The 25,127-nt window shown below is 42.4% G+C and overlaps 1 protein-coding gene across 2 annotated transcripts in view; it reads right to left on the minus strand.

Moving 5' to 3' along the window:
• The window catches only part of TOP1 (DNA topoisomerase I), a 56,323-nt gene that overhangs the window by 12,695 nt on the left and 18,501 nt on the right, over window positions 1-25,127 (minus strand). Inside the window, exons 3-10 of one of the 2 annotated variants that reach the window (XM_077251522.1) lie at window positions 13,089-13,176; window positions 11,422-11,519; window positions 11,159-11,385; window positions 10,959-11,011; window positions 9,941-10,036; window positions 9,769-9,841; window positions 4,059-4,150; window positions 3,829-3,944 (exon numbers count right to left, since the gene is read on the minus strand). In XM_077251522.1, coding sequence (XP_077107637.1) covers window positions 3,829-3,944; window positions 4,059-4,150; window positions 9,769-9,841; window positions 9,941-10,036; window positions 10,959-11,011; window positions 11,159-11,385; window positions 11,422-11,519; window positions 13,089-13,176 — 843 coding nt within the window. Of the gene's footprint in view, window positions 1-3,828; window positions 3,945-4,058; window positions 4,151-9,768; window positions 9,842-9,940; window positions 10,037-10,958; window positions 11,012-11,158; window positions 11,520-13,088; window positions 13,177-25,127 lie in introns of both variants that reach the window. The other variant, XM_077251521.1, reaches the window with a different exon arrangement.

Below are 25,127 nucleotides of genomic sequence, written 5' to 3' on the forward strand. Positions count from 1 at the left end.
TGTTAACCAAATTGGGAAGAGCGTTGTCAACAACCTGGTTTATGGTTTCCAGTATCAATATAGGCAGAAACTTAGGGTGAGTGCATTACAGGTAAAATACAGTTATAAAGTAGTGCTCACAGATAAATGCTTTATTTTATATTACAAGTCACTTAACCCCTTCCCGACCTTTGACGCAGCGTATGCGTCATGAAAACCTGTGCCAATCCGACCTGTGATGCAGCATATGCGTCATGGTCGGATTGCGTCCCTGCAGGCCGGGTGAAAGGGTTAAATCCAATTTCATCTGACATGCAGGGACAGGGGGAGTGGTACTACAGCCCAGGGGGGGTGGCTTCGCCCCCTCGTGGCTCCGATGGCTCCGATTGGCTGTTGAAAGTGAAACAGCCAATCATAGCAATCTGTAATATTTCACCTATGAAAATTGGTGAAATATTACAATCCAGCCATGGCCGATGCTGCAATAGCATAGGCCATGGCTGGAGACCCCGATCTGGCCCCCGCACCGACTGACGGCGGCGATCTGCAGCCGCAGTCAGTGTTCCGTACCCCTCCGTCCTGTCCTAAGTCCTGTCCTCTCCCCTCCGCACCCCCCCCCCCCCGCTGTCCGATCGCACCCCCCCATACACCTAGTCCCGGTGTCCGTCCCGGTGTCTTCGGTCTTCTCACATGGGCGCCGCCATCTTGGAAAATGGCGGGCGCATGCACAGTGCGCCCGCCGAATCTGCCGGCCGGCAGATTTGTTCCCTGTACATTTTGGTCGCTGTGATAGAACTTATCAAAATAAAAAAAAATAGTAAATAAACCCCCCCCCTTTATCACCCCCATAGGTAGGGACAATAATAAAATACAGAAAATATTTATTTTTGTTTTTCCATTAGGGCTACGGTGGCACTTAGGGCTAGGGTTAGAATAAGGGTTAGGGTTGCAGTTAGGGTTAGGGTTACAATTAGGGATAGGGTTAGAATAAGGGCTAGGGCTGGAATTAGGGTTAGAATTAGGCTATGTGCACACGGTGCGGATTTGGCTGCGGATCCGCAGCGGATTGGGCGCTGCGGATCCGCAGCGGATTGGGCGCTGCGGATTCGTAGCAGTTTTCCATCATGTTTACAGTACCACGTAAACCTATGGAAAACCAAATCCGCTGTGCCCATGGTGCGGAAAATACAGCGCGGAAGCGCTGCGTTGTATTTTCCACAGCATGTCAATTCTTTGTGCGGATTCCGCAGCGTTTTACACCTGCTCCATAATAGGAATCTGCAGGTGAAATCCACACAAAAAACACTGGGAATCCGCGGTAAATCTGCAGGTAAAGCACAGTGCGTTTTACCTGCAGATTTTTCAAAAACGGTGCGGAAAAATCCGCACACAAATCCGCAACGTGGGCACATAACCTTAGGGTTAGGGTTGGAATTAGGGTTAAGATTAGGGTTACGGGTGTGTTGGGGTTAGGGTTGTGATTAGGGTTAGGGGTGTGTTGGGGTTAGTGTTGGAGTTAGAATTGAGGGGTTTCCACTGTTTAGGCACATCAGGGGTCTCCAAACACGAAATGGCGCCACCATTGATTCCAGCCAATCTTGCGCTGAAAAAGTCAAATGGTGCTCTCTCCCTTCCGAGCCCCGACGTGTGCCCAAACAGTGGTTTACCCCCCCATATGGGGTACCAGCGTACTCAGGAGAAACTGGACAACAACTTTTGGGGTCCAATGTCTCCTGTAACCCTTGGGAAAATAAAAAATTGCTGGCTAAAAAATGATTTTTGAGGAAAGAAAAATGATTTTTTATTTTCACGGCTCTGCGTTATAAACTTTTGTGAAGCACTTGGGGGTTTAAAGTGCTCACCACACATCTAGATTAATTCCTTGGGAGGTCTAGTTTCCAAAATGGGGTCACTTGTGGGGGAGCTCCAATGTTTAGGCACACGGGGCTCTCCAAACGCGACATAGTGTCCGCTAATGATTGGAGCTAATTTTCCATTCAAAAAGCCAAATGGCGTGCCTTCCCTTCCGAGCCCTGCCGTGCGCCTAAACAGTGGTTTACCCCCACATATGGGGTATCAGCGTACTCAGGACAAACTGGACAACAACATTTGGGATCCAATTTCTCCTGTTGCCCTTGGGAAAATACAAAATTCCGGGCTGAAAAAAATCATTTTTGAGGAAAGAAAAATTATTTTTTTATTTTCACGGCTCTGCGTTATAAACTTCTGTGAAGCACCTGGGGGTTTAAAGTGCTCACTATGCATCTAGATAAGTTCCTTGGGGGGTCTAGTTTCCAAAATAGGGTCTTTTGTGGGGCAGCTCCAATGTTTAGGCACACAGGGGCTCTCCAAACGCGACATGGTGTCCGCTAACGATGGAGATAATTTTCATTCAAAAAGTCAAATGGCGCTCCTTCCCTTCCGAGCCTTACCATGTGCCCAAACAGTGTTTTACCCCCACATGTGAGGTATCGGTGTACTCAGGAGTAATTACCCAACAAATTTTAGGATCCATTTTATCCTGTTGCCCATGTGAAAATGAAAAAATTGAGGCTAAAAGAATTTTTTTGTGAAAAAAATACTTTTTCATTTTTACGGATCAATTTGTGAAGCACCTGGGGGTTTAATGTGCTCACAATGCATCTACATAAGTTCCTTGGGGCATCTGGTTTCCAAAATGGGGTCACTTGTGGGGGAGCTCCAATGTTTAGGCACACAGGGGCTCTCCAAACGCGACATTGTGTCCGCTAAACATTGGAGCCAATTTTTCATTCAAAAAGTCAAATGGCGCTCCTTCCCTTCCGAGCCCTGTCATGCGCCCAAACAGTGGTTTACCCCCACATATGAGGTATCAGCGTACTCAGGACAAATTGGACAACAACTTTCGTGGTCCAGTTTCTCCTTTTACCCTTGGGAAAATAACAAAAAAATTGTTGCTAAAAGATCATTTTTGTGACTAAAGTTAAATGTTCATTTTTTCCTCCATGTTGCTTCTGCTGCTGTGAAACACCTGAAGGGTTAATAAACTTCTTGAATGTGGTTTTGGGCACCTTGAGGGGTGCAGTTCTTAGAATGGTGTCTCTTTTGGGTATTTTCAGCCATATAGAACCCTCAAACTGACTTCAGATGTGAGGTGGTCCCTAAAAAAAATGGTTTTGTAAATTTTGTTGTAAATGAGAAATCACTGGTCAAATTTTAACCCTTATAACTTCCTAGCAAAAAAAAAAAATTTGTTTCCAAAATTGTGCTGATGTAAAGTAGACATGTGGGAAATGTTATTTATTAACTATTTTGTGTCACATAACTCTCTGGTTTAGCATAATAAAAATTCAAAATGTGAAAATTGCAAAATTTTCAAAATTTTTGCCAAATTTACGTTTTTTTCCCCACAAATAAATGCAGAAATTATCGACCTAAATTTACCACTAACATGAAGCCCAATATGTTACGAAAAAACAATCTCAGAATCGCTAGGATCCGTTGAAGCGTTCCTGAGTTATTACCTCATAAAGGGACACTGGTCAGAATTGCAAAAAATGGCCAGGTCATTAAGGTCAAAATAGGCTGGGTCATGAAGGGGTTAAAGGGGGTTGCCCAGGTTTTCATGAAAGTCAGACTTTTGAATCCTTAGTGTGCCCTGGGAGAATTCTCTGGTGAGGGAAGAGAGAATGGGCCGCCTTGCTGCAATTTGTGGTCACATAACCTAGGAATCAAAGCAGACTTGTGAAAAACCTGGATAAACCATTAGCACATTAGAAGGGCTACAAAAATCATCTAAAAGGGACTACAATGTGGAATGTAAAAAAAGTTCAGAGTCTTATTTATATATAAAAAAATAAATAAAATTACCATCATAATAAAATTTCACATTTTCTGGGAGAGGCTCATAGGGCGGTGCAAATACAGGGCCTTTGTGTTCCAGGAACTTCCACTTGACACCATCAGCATGACGCTCTTCTTCCCACCTGAGAGCAAAAAGAAGAAAAACAAACACACACACACAATGATCAAATTGAATAACACACCCACAAAGAACACAAAACCCATGTAGAAAATGCAGAAGCAGGTTCCATCATTACCATTTCCATTTTTCCTCTTCCTCCTTCTTCACTTTTTTCTTTTTGCCATCTCCCTCATGGCTTTTGTCCTTTGCTTTCTTAGGTTTGACATCCTAGAAGCAAGTAATGAACATAACTAACTCATACCAAAACCCTTAAGAAGACCGCCAATTTAAAGTTTTAATTTTTTTCTCTCCTCCTTCAAAGAGCCGCAACTTTTATTTTTCCACAGACATAACCGGACCAGGTCTTGTTTTTTTGAAGGATAAGTTGCAGTTTTGAAATATCAGATTTTATAATATAAAAAGTTTATGGTTACGTTTAAAAAAAATTTAATTCTGCTATTAATTTCTGGATTTTGTTTTTACATTTCTCCATATCGGTACGATCATGACAATACCAAAACTTATTTTTTCCCTCACCCTTTATAAAGAAAATAAAAAATAAGTACGCTGAAATTTTTTTTTGCAAGACCGAACACTTCATTTTTCAGTCAATAAAGCCAACCCCTTAACAACCAGGGTATTTCAGTTTCTGCGTTTTTGTTTTTAGCTCCCCAGAGCCATAACTTTTATTTTTCAGGCAATATGGCCATGTGAGGGCTTGGTTTTTTGCAGGACAAGTTGTACTTTTGAAAGACACCATTTGTTTAACATACCAGTTTTAATTTACATTTATCTTTTTGATTGTGTTTTATTCAACTTTTTGTTAGTAGGTATGATGAAAAAGCATAGTGTTTTGCCATATTTTTTTATTTACTTAGTTCACTTAAGGGGTTAACTAGTGAGTTTTATAAATGGGTCGTTCTAGACTAGGCGATACCATATGGGGCGATAGTATATTTATGTAAAAACTAAAGTAATTTATTGGTTTAATATTTAGTGATTTTTTTTATTTTATTTATTCTTTCAATAGTTTAACCCCTTTACCCCTGAGGATGGTTTGCATGTTAATGACTGGGCCAATTTTTACAATTCTGACCACTGTCACTTTATGAGGCAATAACTCTGGAACACTTCTAGTGATTCCGGTGATTCAGAGATCGCTTTTTCGTGACATATTGTACTTCATGATAGTAGTAAAATTGATCCGGTATAACTTGCGTTTGTGGAAAAAAATGGAACATTGCGGAATTTTCGCAAAATTTCCAACTTTGAACTTTTGTGCCTTAAATCAGAGAGATATCTGACACAAAATAGTTAATAAATAACATTGCCCACATGTCTACTTTACATCAGCACAATTTTGGAACCAACTTTTTTTTTTGTTAGTAAGTTATAAGGGTTAAAACTTGACCAGTGATTTTTCCAGCAAAATTTACAGAACCATTTTTTTTTTTTTTTTTAAGGGACCACATCACAATTGAAGTCACTTTGAGGGGTCTATATGATAAGATACCCAAAAGTGGCACCATTCTAAAAACTGCACCCCTCAAGGTGCTCAAAACCACATTCAAGAAGTTTATTAACCCTTTAGGTGCTTCACAGTTTATTTTATTTTTTTTAAAAAACAACATTTTTTTCACCAAAAAAATGACATCAGGTCCAATTTTTTAACTTTGACAAGGGTAACAGGATAAAATGAACCCCAAAATTTGTGTAATTTCTCCTGAGCATGCAGATACCCCTTATGGAGGGAGAAAACCACTATTTGGGCGCACTGTTTGCAATACATAGATATTACAATGCATGAGACCTGTCAGCTTTCCACTGTCAGAACTCCTGTTAGACCCTGCTGCTGGCTGAGTCTAACAGGCCATTGCAGCTTGCAGACCCAGAGGCTATCATTTGACCTCTGGCTGGTATGACAACTGGCTTAACGGCATCACATCGAAGAGGTGCCGGAGGGGTCAGAGAAGGCGCCCTCTCCCGAACTTCTAAATGCCTCAATCGCTACAGATTGTGGCATCTAGAAGATCACAGGGTTAACATCATTACAAACTGAGACAATGAAGTCCCGATGATGTTGCCGCTCAGAGACATCGCTCTGCACCGGAATCCCGCTGCTTACAGGAATCTGGGGCCCAGAGATCAACCATAGAGAAGTGTCGGTGCTGTACAAAGCTCCGATGTTTATTTACGGTCAGCGGCCGTGAAGGGGTTAAGCAATTTTATATTTTGACAAATAGGACTTGGCAATGCAGAATAGCACTATTTTTTTGTAGGGACTTGAACCTGCAATGGTTTGATTGCCTGTTCTATGTATTGGCAGTAGTAAAGTAAACATAGTCCTAATGACCGTTTCAGATGAAGCCCAGCCTAGAGTACCAACGTGGCAGCTGCCATGCCCACCCATTGGTACCTTCTGTTTGTATTCATGCTGTCGGTGGGAGTTGCAGAAGGGTGTTTGGTTTGCATGAATGAAATGTTGCTGTCAGCAGAATTTGAGGGGCCTGAACAAGGATACGAGCTAGCTCCAATGACTGCTATTAGAGGGAAATGCCGGTTGTGTTAGTCAGCCAGTACCTGCCCTACTTGGCGAGGGCTCAGCTCGTGAATACACTTTGGTATGGTGCATTCAGGGATAATTTAGTATGTTACAAAACTAGGCCAACAGTTCAAAAAATATAACATTTATGACACATGTTGAATCCAGTCAGTCCTGTACGGATTACGCCCAGTGTATTATTCACATGACTCTTGTAGCCAATCACTGAACCTGGCTGACTTGCCATATATGCAAATGTCAACACTGAGGACTTATTGACTGCAGGGATCATTTAATCAGTCTTCAAGTGCTTCCAAGAGAGACGGGAGGAGCAGTGATCCTTCTGGGGTTGTTAAAACCCGCTGTAAATCACTGCCAGTGGGCTTTAGCATGCACCGGCTGGAAGGGCGTCGCTATTCCTGTCCATCGGCGTCCCTGTGATCGCAGAGTATTGTCATGACAGCAGCGGGTCTGCAGAGAACTCCCGTGCCTGTCATTGTGAATATCCTGTGAACGCTGGCTTGTTGCGGGCGTTCATAGGAGATCATGAGCTTTGCTAAGCACAGTAGTGCTGAAAATAATAGCAGCTCATGGAGAAACATGGTATAATTAAATAGTATATACAAAAAATGCATAAAGAAGTAACAATTACTGCCACTGGGGTAAAGGACAAATAAGAACAGATCATCAAAGAACATGACGATCATACAGTCTCATGTACTAGCCAAAATAGAACATCTCTACTGAATATTAATAAAAACAGGTAAGAGAAAACATGGCTATTACATGGGACTGTATGACAGTCCCCCCTCCCCCCCATAGCAGGGCCGATGCCTTGCGAGCTCCAAGTCTACTAAGGGGACAAGTGAAGTCAGTCAAAAGAATGAACAAAAAAAGTTTGTAAAAAATATAAACAAAATAAAAGCAAGTTCAAATCCTTGAAAATAAAACAAAGATATACCCATTTGCATTACTGCCTTCAGAAATGTCAAATATATAAAAATATAAAGTAAAGGAATCCAATATGTAAGCTGCGTAACAAAAAAAAAATAAAAAAATGAAACCCTAGAATTACTATTTTTGGCAGCTGCAACATTGCAATAAAATCCAATAACAGCCGATCAAAACGTCATATCTGCCTCAAAATGGTATGAGTAAAACAGTCAGCTAAGGGCGCAAAAAGTAAGCCCTCATATATAATTTTTTATAAAAAAAAACAAAACAAAAAAAACATACACGTTTTGTATTTGCGTACTCATGCTGACCTGGGAAATCGTATTGCCAGGTCAGTTATACTATACAGTGAACATGGTAAATAAAAAAAAAATAAAAAAAAGTGAAATTCCACTTTTTTTTTTTTCATTTCATTGCACTTTTCCCACATAAAACAAGCCCTAATACAACTATATTCACAGGGGGGCAGGGTGTCGCGTTATGCCTCGTGGAAAAAAGAAAGCTGCAACCCTACCAAATAATAAAAAAAAAAGACTATCAGGCTGCCGTCACACTAGCAGTATTTGGTCAGTATTTTACCTCAGTATCTGTAAGCCAAAACCAGGAGTGGGTGATAAATACAGAAGTGGTGCATGTGTTTGTTATACTTTTCCTTTGACTGTCCCACTCCTGGTTTTGGCTTACAAATACTGATGTAAAATACGGACTAAATACTGATAGTGTGACGGCAGCCTTAGGGTATGTTTCCACGTTCAGGAAACGCTGCGTTTTTGACGCTGCGTTTTTCTACTGCGTCAAAAACGCAGCGTCCAGATGTTACAGCATAGTGGATGGGATTTTATGAAATCCAGACTCCACTATGCGTTTAAAAACGCATGCGTTTTTGCCGCGAAAACGCATGCGTTGTGCTTTTTTTCAAAACGCTGCATGTTGCTACTATGAGCAAAACACGCAGGTACACCACAGGTGACCTGCCAGTGACCTCAGGTGCAGTTTTGGTCAGGATTTTACCTGCATAAAATCCTGACCAAAGACTGATGCAATCCTGAACGTGGAGACATACCCTTAGTCATATATGTCCTACATTTGTGGGCCTGCATGTTTACTTTGTGGATGTGGGTCTTGCTTAGGGCTTGTTTCCACATGCGAGAATCACGTCCGTATCTCGCATGTAGAAACCAAGCTCTGGTGTCTGCACTCCGGAGAGCGTGCGGCCGCATAGGAACACATGGAGCCGCACAGCTCCGCTCCTGAGTGCCGGCGCCAGAGCTTGGTTTCTACATGCGAGACACGGACGTGATTCTCGCATGTGGAAACAAGCCCTTAGGGTTACTTTTCTCTCTCTCAGCAACCCACTTTTGTTGGCGATTTCCCTCCATAAATGGCACCTGATCACTGCAGGACTAGTAGGGACCACAGGAAAACAGGAGATGAGGACTATTGGCCATTTCTTCATATAATAAAACACAATCATTTAAGTTTAAGGGATGTTGTGAGAGAACGGTCAGCCATAATATCCTGAACAACCATATTGTGGCCAGCAGCCATCTTGGACTATCAACTAACTTTGCTAGAAAAGCTGATGCCCTCACCAGAATGGAGGTATAAAATGACCTCAGTGCCACTAGTAAGTATGGATGCAGTCCAGGGAGACTAACTGGAACAGCCACAGGGGACCTGATTGTCAATAAGTGATTATATGGTAATGAGTAGTATATATGCGGAATTGGTATAGAAACCAGAACCATAGAACTCTCAGTGTTTAAAGAATTATGCGAGCAATGACATTAGCTAAAGGAACATGGAGATCTGTAGGATTGTAAGGAGGTTAGTCCCAATACCCATAAATGTGTCATTGCATGCTTTGTTCTAAAATGTATACACCTTTTTCAGCAGTAGATGGTTTCCTACCCTAATCTGGAGACAGACCACACACTACACACCTGCACATGTCTGCGTGCTTCAACTAACCCGTCTTCTATATCTGCTCTGCTGCGCTTCTATAATAAACCTCAGTCCCTGCTTCTAAGGCCGGTGCCCAATTCGCAACTGCAATGCGAGAAACTGGCGCGAGTCTCTCGCCTCAATACCCAGCACTGCTGCCGGCACTCTGGACTGGAGCATTCAGCTGCATAGAAATACATGCAACCGCATGCTCCGGTCCCGAGTGCCGGCGGCAGTGCAGGGTATTGAGGCGAGAGACTCGCGCCAGTTTCTCGCATAGCAGTTGCAAGTGTGACCCTGGCCTAAGAGGAATTGTCTACAGTGTCTTCTCTGAATTTTGTAAAGCTCGCAGGACTTTTCAAACAAATGATTGAGAAGATACTCTAATCATATACACATTTCTTACCTGCACTTCCTCTGGTTTTCGTTTTTTGGCTTTAACATCTTCTGTTTTTATTTTTTTGGGCTTGTAGTCAAAGCTGCAAAGGGAGATTAGTGGTTATGGAATGGCGTTTTGTTAACATGTGTACACCTACACTACAGAAAAGTTATGAGCACGCTCCCTTCTCCCCACATACTCTTCGTCATCCCTGGATCGCTTCAGTGCCTTATTCTCTTTCTTAGGAGACAAAGTGTAGCCATCATCGTCTGGCTCATTCTTTATATGGGGAGGACTGGTGTTGAAGAGAAAACAAAAAAGAAGAAGAAGCAAGTTATATGAAGACAAAATGGCTTTAAAGTAAGAAACACAGCCAGAAAGACATTAGGCTACGTTCACATTTGCGTTGTGCGCCGCAGCGTCGGCGCCGCAGCGCACAACGCAAACAAAAACGCGGCAAAACGCATGCACAACGCTGCGTTTTGCGCCGCATGCGTCCTTTTTTTCATTGATTTTGGACGCAGCAAAAATGCAACTTGCTGCGTCCTCTGCGCCCCGACGCGGGCACCGCAGGGACGCATGCGGCGCCAAACGCAAGTGCACCGCATGTGCATGCGCCCCCATGTTAAATATAGGGGCGCAGGACGCATGCGGCGCCCGACGCTGCGGCGAGGACCGCAAATGTGAACGTAGCCTAAGTAACTCAAATCTGAAGACAATTTACAGCTTTATGCCAACGTTCAGTCACTGTATAAAGAAGCAGTAAACTTTCTAATGTACTTCGTGTGTACAGAGATAACATTTGCCGCAAGGATCTGGGTCCTGATGGGGTCCGATGAGCCATCCATCACACAGGATGACACCAGTTCATAAACTGGGACACAATGCATGGGTTGGGGAGGAAACTGGGAGAAGAGGCACCTCAAATTATCATCTTTAGATGATAGAAATGCTGTTATCTCCTATGTTTTAAAATGATTTTTAAAAAGATAGTAAAACATGGATTTCTAAAACCGCTTCCCACAAATTAACTGGCTGTGTCTGGTATTATAGCTAAGCACCATTGAGGTGAAAAGATATGCTATTCTACATACAACCTGTGCACAGATGTTCGCGTAATTATTCGGAGGAATCAAACCCTTTAAATATTTGTAACTAGAAAAACACATCATGGAGCCAAGCTACGTTCTCATCATCAGGCATGTAGGTCACCTTACCTGGAGAAGCCATTTTCTTTTTTTATTTTGGCACCATCACTGGAAGTTCTTAGCTGCAAGAGAAGACACGTTACAGTTATAGCCAAAGTAAAAGCAGTGAATTTCTTAGCAGCAATCACCCAGTTTGGGAAAATCTCCTGAATCGGGTGGTCCACAATAGCAGCTCCGAGTCCTTTCTAGGGTGATCAACATTCACTCACCTTTTCCCCCTTTCTCTTCTCTTTATCCTTCTCCCGATGTTTCTCTTTATGTTTTTCTCCATCTTTACGCCTCTCTCCTTCTTTGTCTCTATGCTTTTCGCCATCTTTGGGCTTCTCAACCTCCTTTTCCCGATGCTTTTCCCCTTCTTTCTCCTTAGGCTTCTCACTATCCCTCTCCTTAGGCTTCTCACTATCCCTCTCCTTAGGCTTCTCACTATCCTTCTCTCTGTGTTTGTCACCATCTTTGTGTTTGTCACCATCTTTGTGTTTGTCACCATCTTTGTGTTTGTCACCATCTTTGTGTTTGTCACCATCTTTGTGTTTGTCTTTGTGTTTCCTCTCAGAAGGATCTTTGTGTTCACTGAAAGCAAAAGGGCACCAATAAAGATCTTAATATTGCAGATTTTAATGTACAAGCATGGAGTAGTCACATGGCAGAAGCTTACATTACTATTCTGCTTCATTTCTTTGCCTTTCTTTTAATTAGATTATAAAGGTTGTCCACTACTAGACAAACCATGCTTAACCCCTTCATGACCTTGGGATTTTCCGTTTTTCCGTGTTCGTTTTTCGCTCCCCTCCTTCCCAGAGCCATAACTTTTTTATTTTTCCGTCAATATGGCCATGTGGGGCTTATTTTTTGCGGGAGGAGTTGTACTTTTGAACGACATCATTGGTTTTACCATGACGTGTACTAGAAAACGGGAAAAAAATTCCAAGTGTGGTGAAATTGCAAAAAAAGTGCAATCCCATGAGGGTTTTTTGTTTGGCTTTTTTTGCTAGCTTCACTAAAGGCTAAAACTAACCTGCCATTATGATTCTCCAGGTCAGTACGAGTTCATAGACACCAAACATGTCTAGGTTATTTTTTAGCTAAGTGGTGAAAAAAAATTCCAAACTTTGCTAAAAAAAATAAATAAAAATTGCGCCATTTTCCGATACCCGTAGCGTCTCCATTTTTCGTGATCTGGGGTCAGGTGAGGGCTTATTTTTGCATGCCGAGCTGATGTTCTTGGTGATACCATTTTGGTGTAGATACATTCTTTTGATTGCCCGTTATTACATTTTAATGCAATGTCGCAGCGACCAAAAAAACGTAATTTTGGCGTTTCATTTTTTTTCTCGCTACGCCGTTTAGCAATCAGGTTAATCCTTTCTTTTTATTGATAGATCGGGCGATTCTAAACGCGGCGATACCAAACATGTGTAGGTTTGATTTTATTTTTATTGTTTTATTTTCGATGGGGCGAAGAGGGGGGGGGGGGATTTAAACTTTTATATTTTTTCTTATTTCATATTTTTTTTAAACATTTTTTTTTTTTACTTTTGCCATGCTTCAATAGTCTCCATGTGAGGCTAGAAGCTGGCATAGCCTGATCGACTCTGCTACATAGCAGCGATCATCAGATCGCTCCTATGTAGCTTAATTACAGGCTTGCTATGAGCACCGACCACAGGGTGGCGCTCACAGCAAACCGGCATCAGTAACCATAGAGGTCTCAAGGACCTCTATGGTTACTAACTGACGCATCGCTGACCCCCAATCATGTGACGGGTGTCGGCGATGTGCGCATTTCCGGCCACGCGGCCGGAATTGGTAGTTAAATGCCGCTGTCAGAGTTTTGACAGTTAATAGCGGCGGGTGTACTTAACTAGCTAATAGCAGCGGGTGGATCAAGATTCCACCCGCCGCTATTGCGCGCACATTTCAGCTGTTCAAAACAGCTGACATGTCGCAGCTTTGATGTGGGCTCCGGCGGCGTACTATCCCGTCCGAGGTCAGAAAGGGGTTAATCATCTCCGTGCCATACAGAAAATAAAAATGCATGCACCCCTCCTGCTGCTGCGCTGCTCCAGTGATTTTCTCAGTATATAATGTGACATTATTGTGTTATGTGACCAAAGCCAATTTAAAAATGCATCCACTAACCTGTTATTGTGCTTGGACTTCTCACGGTCTTTGTCCTTCTTGTGTTCTTTATGACGATGCTCCTTGTCTTTCTTATGTTTATGAGAATCTGAAAGTAGAGAAAGTTATAAAAGCTGCAGGTTTATGCAGCTGTAACTGGTGGATCTAACCCTAGCTACCAACTCATGTGGCGCAATGATCCTAGAAACACTGCCTACATTGAAGAAGTTCACCATGAAAATGATGGCACTTGGTTTCAAATATGTAAAAACTGGAGTGGTTTTTAAAGGGAACTTGCCTGAACAATGACAAGTCTCTCCTTACAAACACACACAAGGAGAAAGCAGTCAGTCAACTGGATGGGAGCGGGGAAATTCGCACAAGTCTCGCATCAATACCCGGCACTGCCGCCGGCACTCAGGACTGGAGCGTGCGGCTACACTGAAATACATACAGCCGCACACTCTGGTCCCGAGTGTCGGCGGCAGTGCCTGGTATTGAGGCGAGAGAGTCGTACGAGTTTCTCGCATTGCACTCGCAAGTGTGACCCCGGCCTAACTATGCAACCACCACTGCCCAATGGGTCTGGCATATTGCTGTGTCTGGAGCTAACATAAGGGTTGGCATCCAACTCATCACAGGATGTATACATAGCCATTACTATGATCCAACAAAGTACACAGATGGCTCCCATGAACAACCAAATAAAGAATTGTATTAAGACAATAAGTGGCTCACTTACCAGATGCTAAAGGAAACCCATCGTCAAAAATTGAAACATTAAAATTCACATTGCAATATGTAAAATTATATATATATATATATATATATATATATATATATATATATATATATATATATATATATATATATATATATATATATATATATATATATATATATATATATATATATATATATACACACATACACAACTCAAAATAGAAATTTAGCAATTTTCACACTGCCAATCTGGTCCTTTGCTAATAAACAGGAGATGATACACAGTACCAGGCAGTGGTCACTACAAACTTGGTGGCACCGTCCTATTGTAGGTAGTGAGGAGGCATTAAATAAATACAAAAAATTAAATAAATTCTGTAAAAAGCAAATCAAGGCAGCAAAGATTGAGACAGAGAGACTCATTGCCAGAGAGAGCAAAATTAACCCCAAAATATTCTTTAACTACATAAATAGTAAGAAACTAAAAAATGAAAGTGTTGGCCCCCTTAAAAATAATCTGGGGGAAATGGTGGATGAGGATGAGGAAAAAGCCAATATGCTAAATGACTTTTTTTCATCAGTATTTACACAAGAAAATCCCATGGCAGCCAATATGACTAGTGATAAAAATTCCCAATTAAATGTCACCTGCTTAACCCAGCAGGAAGTACGGCGGCGTCTAAAAATCACTAAAATTGACAAATCTCCGGGCCCGGATGGGATACACCCCCGAGTACTGCAGGAATTAAGTACAGTCATTGATAGACCATTATTTTTAATCTTTAAAGACTTGATAATAACAGGGTCTGTACCACAGGACTGGCGTATAGCAAATGTGGTGCCAATATTCAAAAAGGGGACAAAAACTGAACTCGGAAATTATAGGCCAGTAAGCTTAACCTCTACTGTGGGTAAAATCCTGGAGGGCATTCTAAGGGATGCTATGCTGGAGTATCTGAGGAGGAATAACCTTATGACCCAGTATCAGCACGGGTTTACTAGGGACCGTTCATGTCAGACTAATTTGATCAGCTTCCATGAAGAGGTAAGTTCCGGACTGGACCAAGGGAGCCCAGTGGATGTAGTGTATATGGACTTTTCAAAAGCTTTTGATACGGTGCCACATAAAAGGTTGATACATAAAATGAGAATAATGGGGATAGGGGAAAATATGTGCAAGTGGGTTGAGAGCTGGCTCAGGGATAGGAAACAAAGGGTGGTTATTAATGGAGCACACTCGGACTGGGTCGCGGTTAGCAGTGGGGTACCACAGGGGTCAGTATTGGGCCCTCTTCTTTTTAACATATTTATTAATGACCTTGTAGGGGGCATTCAGAGTAGAATTTCAATATTTGCAGATGACACTAAACTCTGCAGGGTAATCAATACAGAGGAGGACAATTTTATATTACAGGATGATTTATGTAAACTAGAAGCTTGGGCTGATAAATGGCAAATGAGCTTTAATGGGGATCAATGTAAGGTCATAAGATGTATAACTATGTGCTTAATTCTAAAACTCTGGGCAAAACCGTCAATGAAAAAGACCTGGGTATATGGGTGGATGACAAACTCATATTCAGTGGCCAGTGTCAGGCAGCTGCTACAAAGGCAAATAAAATAATGGCATGCATTAAAAGAGGCATAGATGCTCATGAGGAGAACATAATTTTACCTCTATACAAGTCACTAGTGCGACCACACTTAGAATACTGTGCACAGTTCTGGTCTCCGGTGTATAAGAAAGACATAGCTGAACTAGAGCGGGTGCAGAGAAGAGCGACCAAGGTTATTAGAGGACTGGGGGGTCTGCAGTACCAAGATAGGTTATTACACTTGGGGCTATTTAGTTTGGAAAAACTAAGGCTAAGGGGTGATCTTATGTTAATGTATAAATATATGAGGGGACAGTACAAAGACCTTTCTGATGATCTTTTTAATCATAGACCGGTGACAGGGACAAGGGGGCATCCTCTACGTCTGGAGGAAAGAAGGTTAAGCATAATAACAGACGCGGATTCTTTACTGTAAGAGCAGTGAGACTATGGAACTCTCTGCTGTATAATGTTGTAATGAGTGAGTCATTACTTAAATTTAAGAGGGGACTGGATACCTTTCAGGAAAAGTATAATGATACAGGGTATATACACTAGATTCCTTGATAGGGCGTTGATCCAGGGAACTAATCTGATTGCCGTATGTGGGGTCGGGAAGGAACTTTTTCCCCATGGTGGAGCTTACTCTTACCACATGGGTTTTTTTTGCCTTCCCCTGGATCAACATGTTAGGGAATGTTAGGCTATGGGTTGAACTAGATGGACTTAAAGTCTTCCTTCAACCTTAATAACTATGTTACTATGTTACTATGTAAGGGTAACAGGAGAAAATGGACCCCAAAAGTTGTTGTACAATTTGTCCTGAGTACGCTGATACCCAATATTTGGGGGTAAACCACTGTTTGGGCGCATGGCAGAGCTCTGAAGGAAAGGAGCGCCATTTTACTTTTTAATGCAAAATTGACTGGAATTGAGATGGGACGCCATGTTGCGTTTGGAGAGCCCCTGATGAGCGTAAACATTGAAACCCCCCACAAGTGACACCATTTTGGAAAGTAGACCCCTTAAGGAACTTATCTAGATGTGTGGTGAGCACTTTGACCCAACAAGTGCTTCACAGAAGTTTGTAATGCAGAGCCGTAAAAATAAAAAATCATATTTTTTTCACAAAATTGATCTTTTCGCCCCCAATTTTTTATTTTCCCAAGGGTAAGAGAAGAAATTGGACCCCAAAAGTTGTTGTACAATTTGTCCTGAGCACGCTGATACCCCATATGTGGGGGTAAACGACTGTTTGGGCGCATGGCAGAGCTCGGAAGGGAAGGAGTGCCATTTGGAATGCAGACTTAGATGGATTGGTCTGCAGGCGTCACGTTGCATTTGCAGAGCCCCTGATGTACCCAAACAGTAGAAACCCCCCACAAGTGACCCCATATTGGAAACTAGACCTCCCAAGGAACTTATATAGATGTGTTGTGAGAACTTTGAACCCCCAAGTATTTCACTACAGTTTACAACGCAGAGCCGTGAAAATAAAAAATCTTTTTTTTTTCCCCCACAAAAATGATTTTTAGCCCCCCAAATTTTTATTTTCCCAAGGATAACAAGAGAACTTGGACCCCAAAAGTTGTTTTCCAATTTGTCCCAAGTACGCTGATACCCGATATGTTGGGGTAAACCCCTGTTTGGGCGCACGGGAGAGCTCGGAAGGGAAGGAGCACTGTTTTACTTTTTCAACGCAGAATTGGCTGGAATTGAGATCGGACGTCATGTCGCGTTTGGAGAGCCCCTGATGTGCCTTAACAGTGGAAACTCCTCAATTCTACCTGAAACCCTAATCCAAACACACCCCTGACCCTAATCCCAACGGTAACCCTAACCACACCCCTAACCCTGACACACCCCTAACTCTAATCCCAACCACACCCCTAACCCTGACACACCCCTAACTCTAATCCCAACCGTAAATGTAATCCAAACCCTAACCCTAATTTTAGCCCCAACCCTAACCCTAACTTTAGCTCCAACCCTAGCCCTAACCCTAATGGGAAAATGGAAATAAATACATTTTTTTAAATTTTTTTATTTTTCGCTAACTAAGGAGGGTTTGATTTACTTTTATAGCGGGTTTTTTAGCGGATTTTTATGATTGGCAGCCGTCACACACTGAAAGACGCTTTTTATTCCAAAAAATATTTTTGCATTATCACATTTTGAGCGCTATAATTTTTCCAAAAACCAGCTATTCATGAATTTCTTTTGGGGGAGGCGTTTATACCGTTCCGCGTTTGGTAAAATGGATAAAGCAGTTTTATTCTTCGGGTCAGTACAATAACAGCGATACCTCATTTATATAATTTTATGTTTTGGTGGGCGATTTTATACGATAAAAACTATTTTATAGAAAAAATAATTATTTTTGCATCGCTTTATTCTGAGGACTATAACTTTTTTATTTTTTCTTTGATGACGCTGTATGGCGGCTCGTTTTTTGCGGGACAAGATGACGTTTTCAGCTGTACCATGGTTATTTATATCCGTCTTTTTGATCGCGTGTTGTTCCACTTTTTATTTGGCGGTATGATAAAGTGTTGTTTTTTGCCTCTTTTTTTTTTTTACGGAGTTCACTGAAGGGGTTAACTAGTGGGACAGTTTTATAGATCGGGTCGCTACGGACGCGGCTATACTAAATGTGCACTTTTATTCTTTTTTATTTAGATAAAGAAATGTATTTATAGGAACAATATATATTTTTTTTTGCATTTTTTGCTTTTACACATGTGAATTTTTTTTTTTTTTACACTATAACATTGCCCCAGGGGGGGTCATGATGTTATAGTGTAAGATCGCCGATCTGACACTTTGCTGTGCACTGTGTCAGATCAGCGATCTGACGTGCACAGCTCCTGGAGGCTTCCCGGCACCTGCTCTGAGCAGGCGCAGTGAAGCCACCTCCCTGCCGGACCCGGATGCCACGGCCATCTTGGATCCAGACCTGTTGCAGGGAGGAGGAGGTAAGAGACCCTCGGAGCAACGCGATTACATCGCGTTGCTCCGGGGGTCTCAGGGAAGCCTGCATGTTTGATCGCAGTGTGCCGGGGGTTAATGTGCCGGGGGCGGTCCGTGACCGCTCCTGGCACATAGTGCCGGATGTCAGCTGCGATAGTCAGCTGACACCCGGCCGCGCTCCCCCCATGAGCGCGGCCTTTCGCATACGACGTACTATCCCGTCACTGGGAATTAAGTCCCAGGTCACCTTGACGGGATAGTACGTCATATGGGATTAAGGGGTTAAAATAAATCCCACATTTTTTTATAAATCAATGCAAAAAAGAAAAAAAAAAGAAAAAAGGCATAGGCCCCTTAAAAGACGATAATATAAAATTGTAGAGGACAAAGAAAAAGGCTGACATATTGAACGGGCACTTTTCATCCATGTAGCCAATGACCTGTCTGTTCCAGGGATCATTGAACAAGGCAAAAATCAAGGTTCACCACCTGATAATTAGTGTAACACAAGAAGTACCATCGAAACCTTCAAAAAGAACCTGAAGACCCACCTCTTCCAACAAGCCTACAACCTGCAGTAACCACCGATCGACCAAACCGCTGCACGACCAGCTCTATCCTCACCTACTGTATCCTCACCCATCCCTTGTAGATTGTGAGCCATCGTGGGCAGGGTCCTCACTCCTCCTGTACCAGTTGTGACTTGTATTGTTCAAGATTATTGTACTTGTTTTTATTATGTATACCCCTCCTCACATGTAAAGCGCCATGGAATAAATGGCGCTATAATAATAATATTATTATTATTATTATTATTAAGTACGCCTGCCTCTGAGCAAATTAAACATGAACAAATCCCCCAGCCCAGATGGCATTCATCCACAGATACTGAGGGAATTGAGTTCAGTAATTGACAGACTGCTGTATCTTATATTCTTAGACTTTCTTGCAACAGGGGTGGTGCCACAGGATTGGAGAATGGTTGATGTGGTACCGATATTTAAGAAAGATAAGAAGGGGGATCCAGGTAACTACAGTCCAGTAAGCCTGACATCAGCAGTGTGCAAAGTTTTTGAGGGCAGAGAAAAAAAAAAAAAAAAGATGACTTGCAGAGAACAGTATAATACCTGACAACCAGCATAGATTCATGAAGAATAAGTCATGCAAATCTAGATGTTGGTAATGCAGCTGATATGTTTTTTACAGACTTTGCAAATGCATTTGATACTGTACCACATAACAGCCTTACACTGAAGCTACAGAAGCACTGACTAAGGGAACGAATCTCTATTACTGACCTACTGGATGGGATTCAGAGTTAAGTGTCAGTCTTAGCCGACAACACCGAACTATGCAGGATACTAAAATCTGACCTTGACATTACAATATTGCAAAACGATCTGGATAAGATGTCTGAGGCTGTGTGCACATGTTGCGGATTTTTCGTGCTTTTTTTCGGGAAAAAACGCATACATATGCATCCCATCATTTAGAATGCATTCCGCAATTTTCGTGCACATGCTGCGTTTTTTCCACGAAAAAAAACACATCGCTGTAAAAAAACGCAGCATGTTCATTAATTTTGTGGATTTCCCACTATGTTATTGCATTGGGAAATCTCCGGAAAAAAAAAACGCAAAAAACGCATGCGGATTTCTTGCAGAAAATGTCTGGTTTTGATCAGGAAATTTCTGCAAAAAATCCTGACGTGTGCACATAGCCTGAATGGGCAAAAACTTGGTAAATGAGGTTTAATGTAGAGTCATGCACCTAGGACGGAGTAATTCTATTGCTGCATATACGGTACATTAGAAGGAACTTGTCAGCAAGATTGTGCTGAGTAATTTACAGACAGTGTCAGGTTGGTGCAGTTATACTGATTAAAATGATACCTTGGTTGACAACAAAGACCTTGCCCTGTCCTAGATTGCCTCATACCTTTCCAACCGCACATTTCGCGTTTCCCACTCCCACTCTGTTGGGAGTCCCTCAAGGCTCTGTCCTGGGGCCCCTACTATTTTCCATCTATACCCTTGGCCTAGGACAACTCAAAGTCCCATGACTTCTAATACCACCTGTATGCAGATGACACTCAGATCTACCTCTCTGGCCCAGATGTCACCTCTCTGCTGTCCAGAATCCCAGAGTGCCTATCAGCCATATCCTCCTTCACCTCTCGCTTCCTAAAACTCAATGTAGACAAAACCGAACTCATCATCTTTCCTCCATCTCACATAACTCACCTTCCCGACCTACCTATTATGGTAAACGCCTTCTCCCACACCTATAATCCACTGCCTCGGAGTAACTCTCGATTCTGCCCTGTCTCTTGCCACCTCCTGTCGCCTTCAACTCAAAAATATTTCCAGCATCCGTCCCTTCCTCAGCCCTTAATCTACTAAAACTTTTGTGCATGCCCTCACCATTCCCCGCCTCGATTACTGCAACACCCTCCTCTGTGGCCTTCTCGCTACCTCTCTTGCACCACTCCTGTTTATCCTCAACTCTGCTGTTCGGCTAATCCACCTCTCTCTCCTCGCTACTCCCGTTTCTCCCCTCTGCAAATCCCTCCACTTGCTCCCAATTCCCCAACGAATCCAGTTCAAACTACTAACACTGATCTACAAAGCCATCCACAACCTGTCCCCTCCCTATATCTCTGACCTAGTCTCCCACTATCTTCCCTCACGTAATATTCGATCCTCCCAAGACCTCCTACTCTCCTCCACACTTATTCATTCCTCACACAACCACCTCTAAGATTTCTCCCGAATATCCTCCATCCTCTGGAATTCTGTGCCTCAACACGTCCGATTATCCACCACCCTCAGATCCTTCAGACGGAACCTGAAAACCCATCTCTTCAGGAAAGCCTACAATAACCATTCTGCCACCTCACCACCACCCGAGCTGCCGCCTCGCCCCTACCTTCTGCCTCTTCCCCATTATCCCGTAGAATGTAAGTCCGCAAGACAGGTTCCTCTCCCCTCTGTACCAGTCCGTCATCGTTAATTTGTTTACTGTAAACGATATCAATAACTTTGTATGTAACCCCTTCTCATGTACAGCACCATGGAATTAATGGTGCTATAAAAATAAATAATAAAATCAGTCTCGTGGTTGTTTAATCTTTATTTTCAGATATGAGTTAATGATATGCTCGAGCTTCGGGGCGGCCTCATGTGGTGCTCTGATTACATATGCATCTTTATGGCTTATGACAGATCACTGATCCCTCAGTGACCTCACCCTTATTTTACATATAATATTCACAATGTATTAAAAAACAAAACAAAAAAAAAAACCAACACATTCGGCAGGCAAGCGTCAGCGCTGCTCACATCTATCTACAACATGCATTAAAGGGAACCTGCCCCCTGCCCGCAGGATTGTGCACAGTAACCTACAGACAGTGTCAGGTCAGATGAAATCTGTCTCGTCATTGTTTTTTAATCGTTATTTTCAGTTTTTAGTTAATGATATGTCTGTGCCTCAGGGTGACCTGTGGGGGGAGCGGCTTCATGTGGTGCTCTGATTACATATGCATCTGTATGGCTTATGACAGATCACTGATCCCTAAGAGTATGTTCCCACGGTTAGGAATCAGCAGTGCTTTGGACACAGCACATGTCCGCTCCATCCAAAGTGCTGGCATCTTTTGAACACAGGCGATTATGCATGTGTTCATTGCACCGTGCGGAATCACCATGCCTAATACACTGTTCTGGTGAAATTTACCTTGCAGAGACTGAGCGTCTCCGCAAGATAAATAGACATGCTGCGGTCTGGAAAGAGGCGGAGGCGTCCCTGCACGCATAGTGAAGATGGGATTTCATGAAATCCCCTCCACTACGCTGTAACATCTGGCCGCAGTGGATGTATGCAGTGTACAACTCGCAGCGTTAACTGACCCTGGGAACATACTCTGTGACCTGCCCCTTATTTTAGATATAACATTCAGTGTGTATTAAAAAAAAACAACAAAAAAACAAAAACAAACAACGTTCAGCAGACAAGCGTCGGCGCTGCAGCATGAGCACAGTAACCTACACACAGGGTCAAGTCGTCGCCGTTACACTGATTACAATGATACCTTGGTTGATGGAATTGGTCTTGTGGTTGTTTCTTCATCTTTATTTTCAGTTTTGTGTTAGAGATTCTCATGCCCCAAGGTGAGGCTGAGGTATGTGGTGCACTGATTACATATTCATAATGCAGACTGCTGACAGGTCACGGATTCCTCACTCACCCGCCCCCTAGTTTGCATAATGAATACCGATAGCTGCTACTGCGCAGGTGCCATTTTCAATAAGATTTTTTTTTATTTTTATTTCCTTGTTCAAGTAAATCTGCAAAACAGATAAAAGTGCACATTAACCATGCGATTATGCTGCAGCACATGTTCCACAGATGGCACCTGCCCGCAGAAGTAATTTTTATTCAGTATGTGATGGTATTCATTATGCAAACTAGGGGGCGGGTCAGTGAGAGATCCGTGACCTGTCAGCAGTTTGCATTATGAATATATAATCAGGGCACCACATACCTCAGCCCCACTTTAGGGCACGAGAATCTCTAGCACAAAACTGAAAATAACGATTAAGAAACAGCCACAGATTTCATCGAAACCCAAGGTATCATTTTATTCAGTATAACTGCACCGACCTGACCCTGTGTGTAGGTTACTGTGCACAATCTTGCCGACAGGTTCCCTTTAAGTTGTTTTACTTATTCATATACATTTATTCTGAAAAACGTTTTGAGATTGTCACACAGCCACAACACATGCAGCTGCGGCGCCCGACACCTGATTATTGCGAGCGCTCCAGGTATCCGGGTTCCTGATGCAGCTATTCGGGAAGCACTATAGCTATTCGTATAAGGAGTTATCCAAAGCTATTCACTCATCCTTAGTTAAAACCAATGTGTTCAAAAGTACAACTTGCCTCCCAAAAAACAAGCCCTCACATGGCCATTTTGACCGGAAAATAAAGTTATGGCTCTGGGTAAAAGGGGACCAAAAAATGAAAAAGCAAAAATACCTCCGGTCATGAAGGGGTTACACAAAAATGAAAATACCTACGGTCATGGTCAACGGTTATAATTGCAAAGTGCTTATAAAGACGAGCCGCTTTCCAATTTCATTATTCTTTTACATTTCTGCAATATTCCTGTTTACCATTAACATTTTATTTGTTTATGGCTTGTTGCCTAGGATACCCACCACTGCAGCAATAGCTGAACATGCGCCACAATTCTTACAAGCTCTTTATAACAGCTTATAATTGCTGCTAGAAAGCTGGCCAGGATAGCTGGAGCACTGTTAGGCAGGATTCACACAGAGTATGGACTGTAGTGCTAGGACCAGCCGCGGATCTCCTGCCTCAAACATCATTCCTTCATATGCTTATGTTTGAATTTGGCTACAGCTCCCGATCATGTCTAGCTTCATTGCCACTAAGCTCCGTGGCATAGCCCCCAAGACCCACAAGTTATGCTATGTGATAGGATCACCAGTTCCAGTAGTACTAGTGACGTTTCCTGTGGCTCGATAGTACATGGTTCACTGAACGCCAAGAGAGGTGGTACATAAAAGACTGTGGCAACAGACCTGTACCTGCTAGACTGCAGAAGCTATAGCGCAGCACGTGTGTAAAAAAGAAATAAAAAAAATTATATTATATATTTTATACAATATATATATATATATATATATATATATATATATATATATATATATATATATATATATATATCTATATCATATCTATCTATCAATATATCAATATATCTATATATATATATATCTATCTATATATACACACACATACATACACACACACACACTCATACATAGACAGACAGACCCAGACAGACACACACACACAGACAGACACACACAGACAGACACACACACAGACACACACACACAGACACACACACAGACACACACAGACATAGACACACACAGACATAGACACACACAGACATAGACACACACAGACATAGACACACACACACAGACATAGACACACACACACACATACAGTACAGACCAAAAGTTTGGACACACCTCCTCATTTAAAGATTTTTCTGTATTTTCATGACTGTGAAAATTGTAAATTCACACTGAAGGCATCAAAACTATGAATTAACACATGTGGAATTATATACTTGCCCTTTTGCCTTCACTCAGCGGTCCAGCTCACCCTAATCCATCTTGATTGGGTCCAGGTCTGGTGACTGTGGAGGCCAGGTCATCTGGCGTAGCACCCCATCACTCTTCTTGGTCAAATAGCCCTTACACAGCCTGGAGGTGTGTTTGGGGGTCATTGTCCTGTTGAAAAATAAATGATGGTCCAACTAAACGCAAACCGGATGGAATAGCATGCCGCTGCAAGATGCTGTGGTAGCCATGCAGGTTCAGTATGCCTTCAATTTTGAATAAATCCTCCAGGCTGTGCAAGGGCTATTTGACCAAGAAGGAGAGTGATGGGGTGCTATGCCAGATGACCTGGTCTCCACAGTCACCAGACCTGAACCCAATCAAGATGGTTTGGGGTGAGCTGGACTACAGAGTGAAGGCAAAAGGGCCAACAAGTGCTAAGCATCTCTGGGAACTCCCTCAAGATTGTTGGAAGACCATTCCCGGTGACTACCTCTTGAAGCTCATCAAGAGAATGCCAAGAGTGTACAAAGCAGTCATCAAAGCAAAAGGTGGCTACTTTGAAGAACCTAGAATATAAGACATATTTTCAGTTGTTGCACACTT

Source organism: Ranitomeya variabilis, chromosome 4, assembly GCF_051348905.1.
Source record: "Ranitomeya variabilis isolate aRanVar5 chromosome 4, aRanVar5.hap1, whole genome shotgun sequence".
Lineage (NCBI taxonomy): Eukaryota > Metazoa > Chordata > Amphibia > Anura > Dendrobatidae > Ranitomeya > Ranitomeya variabilis.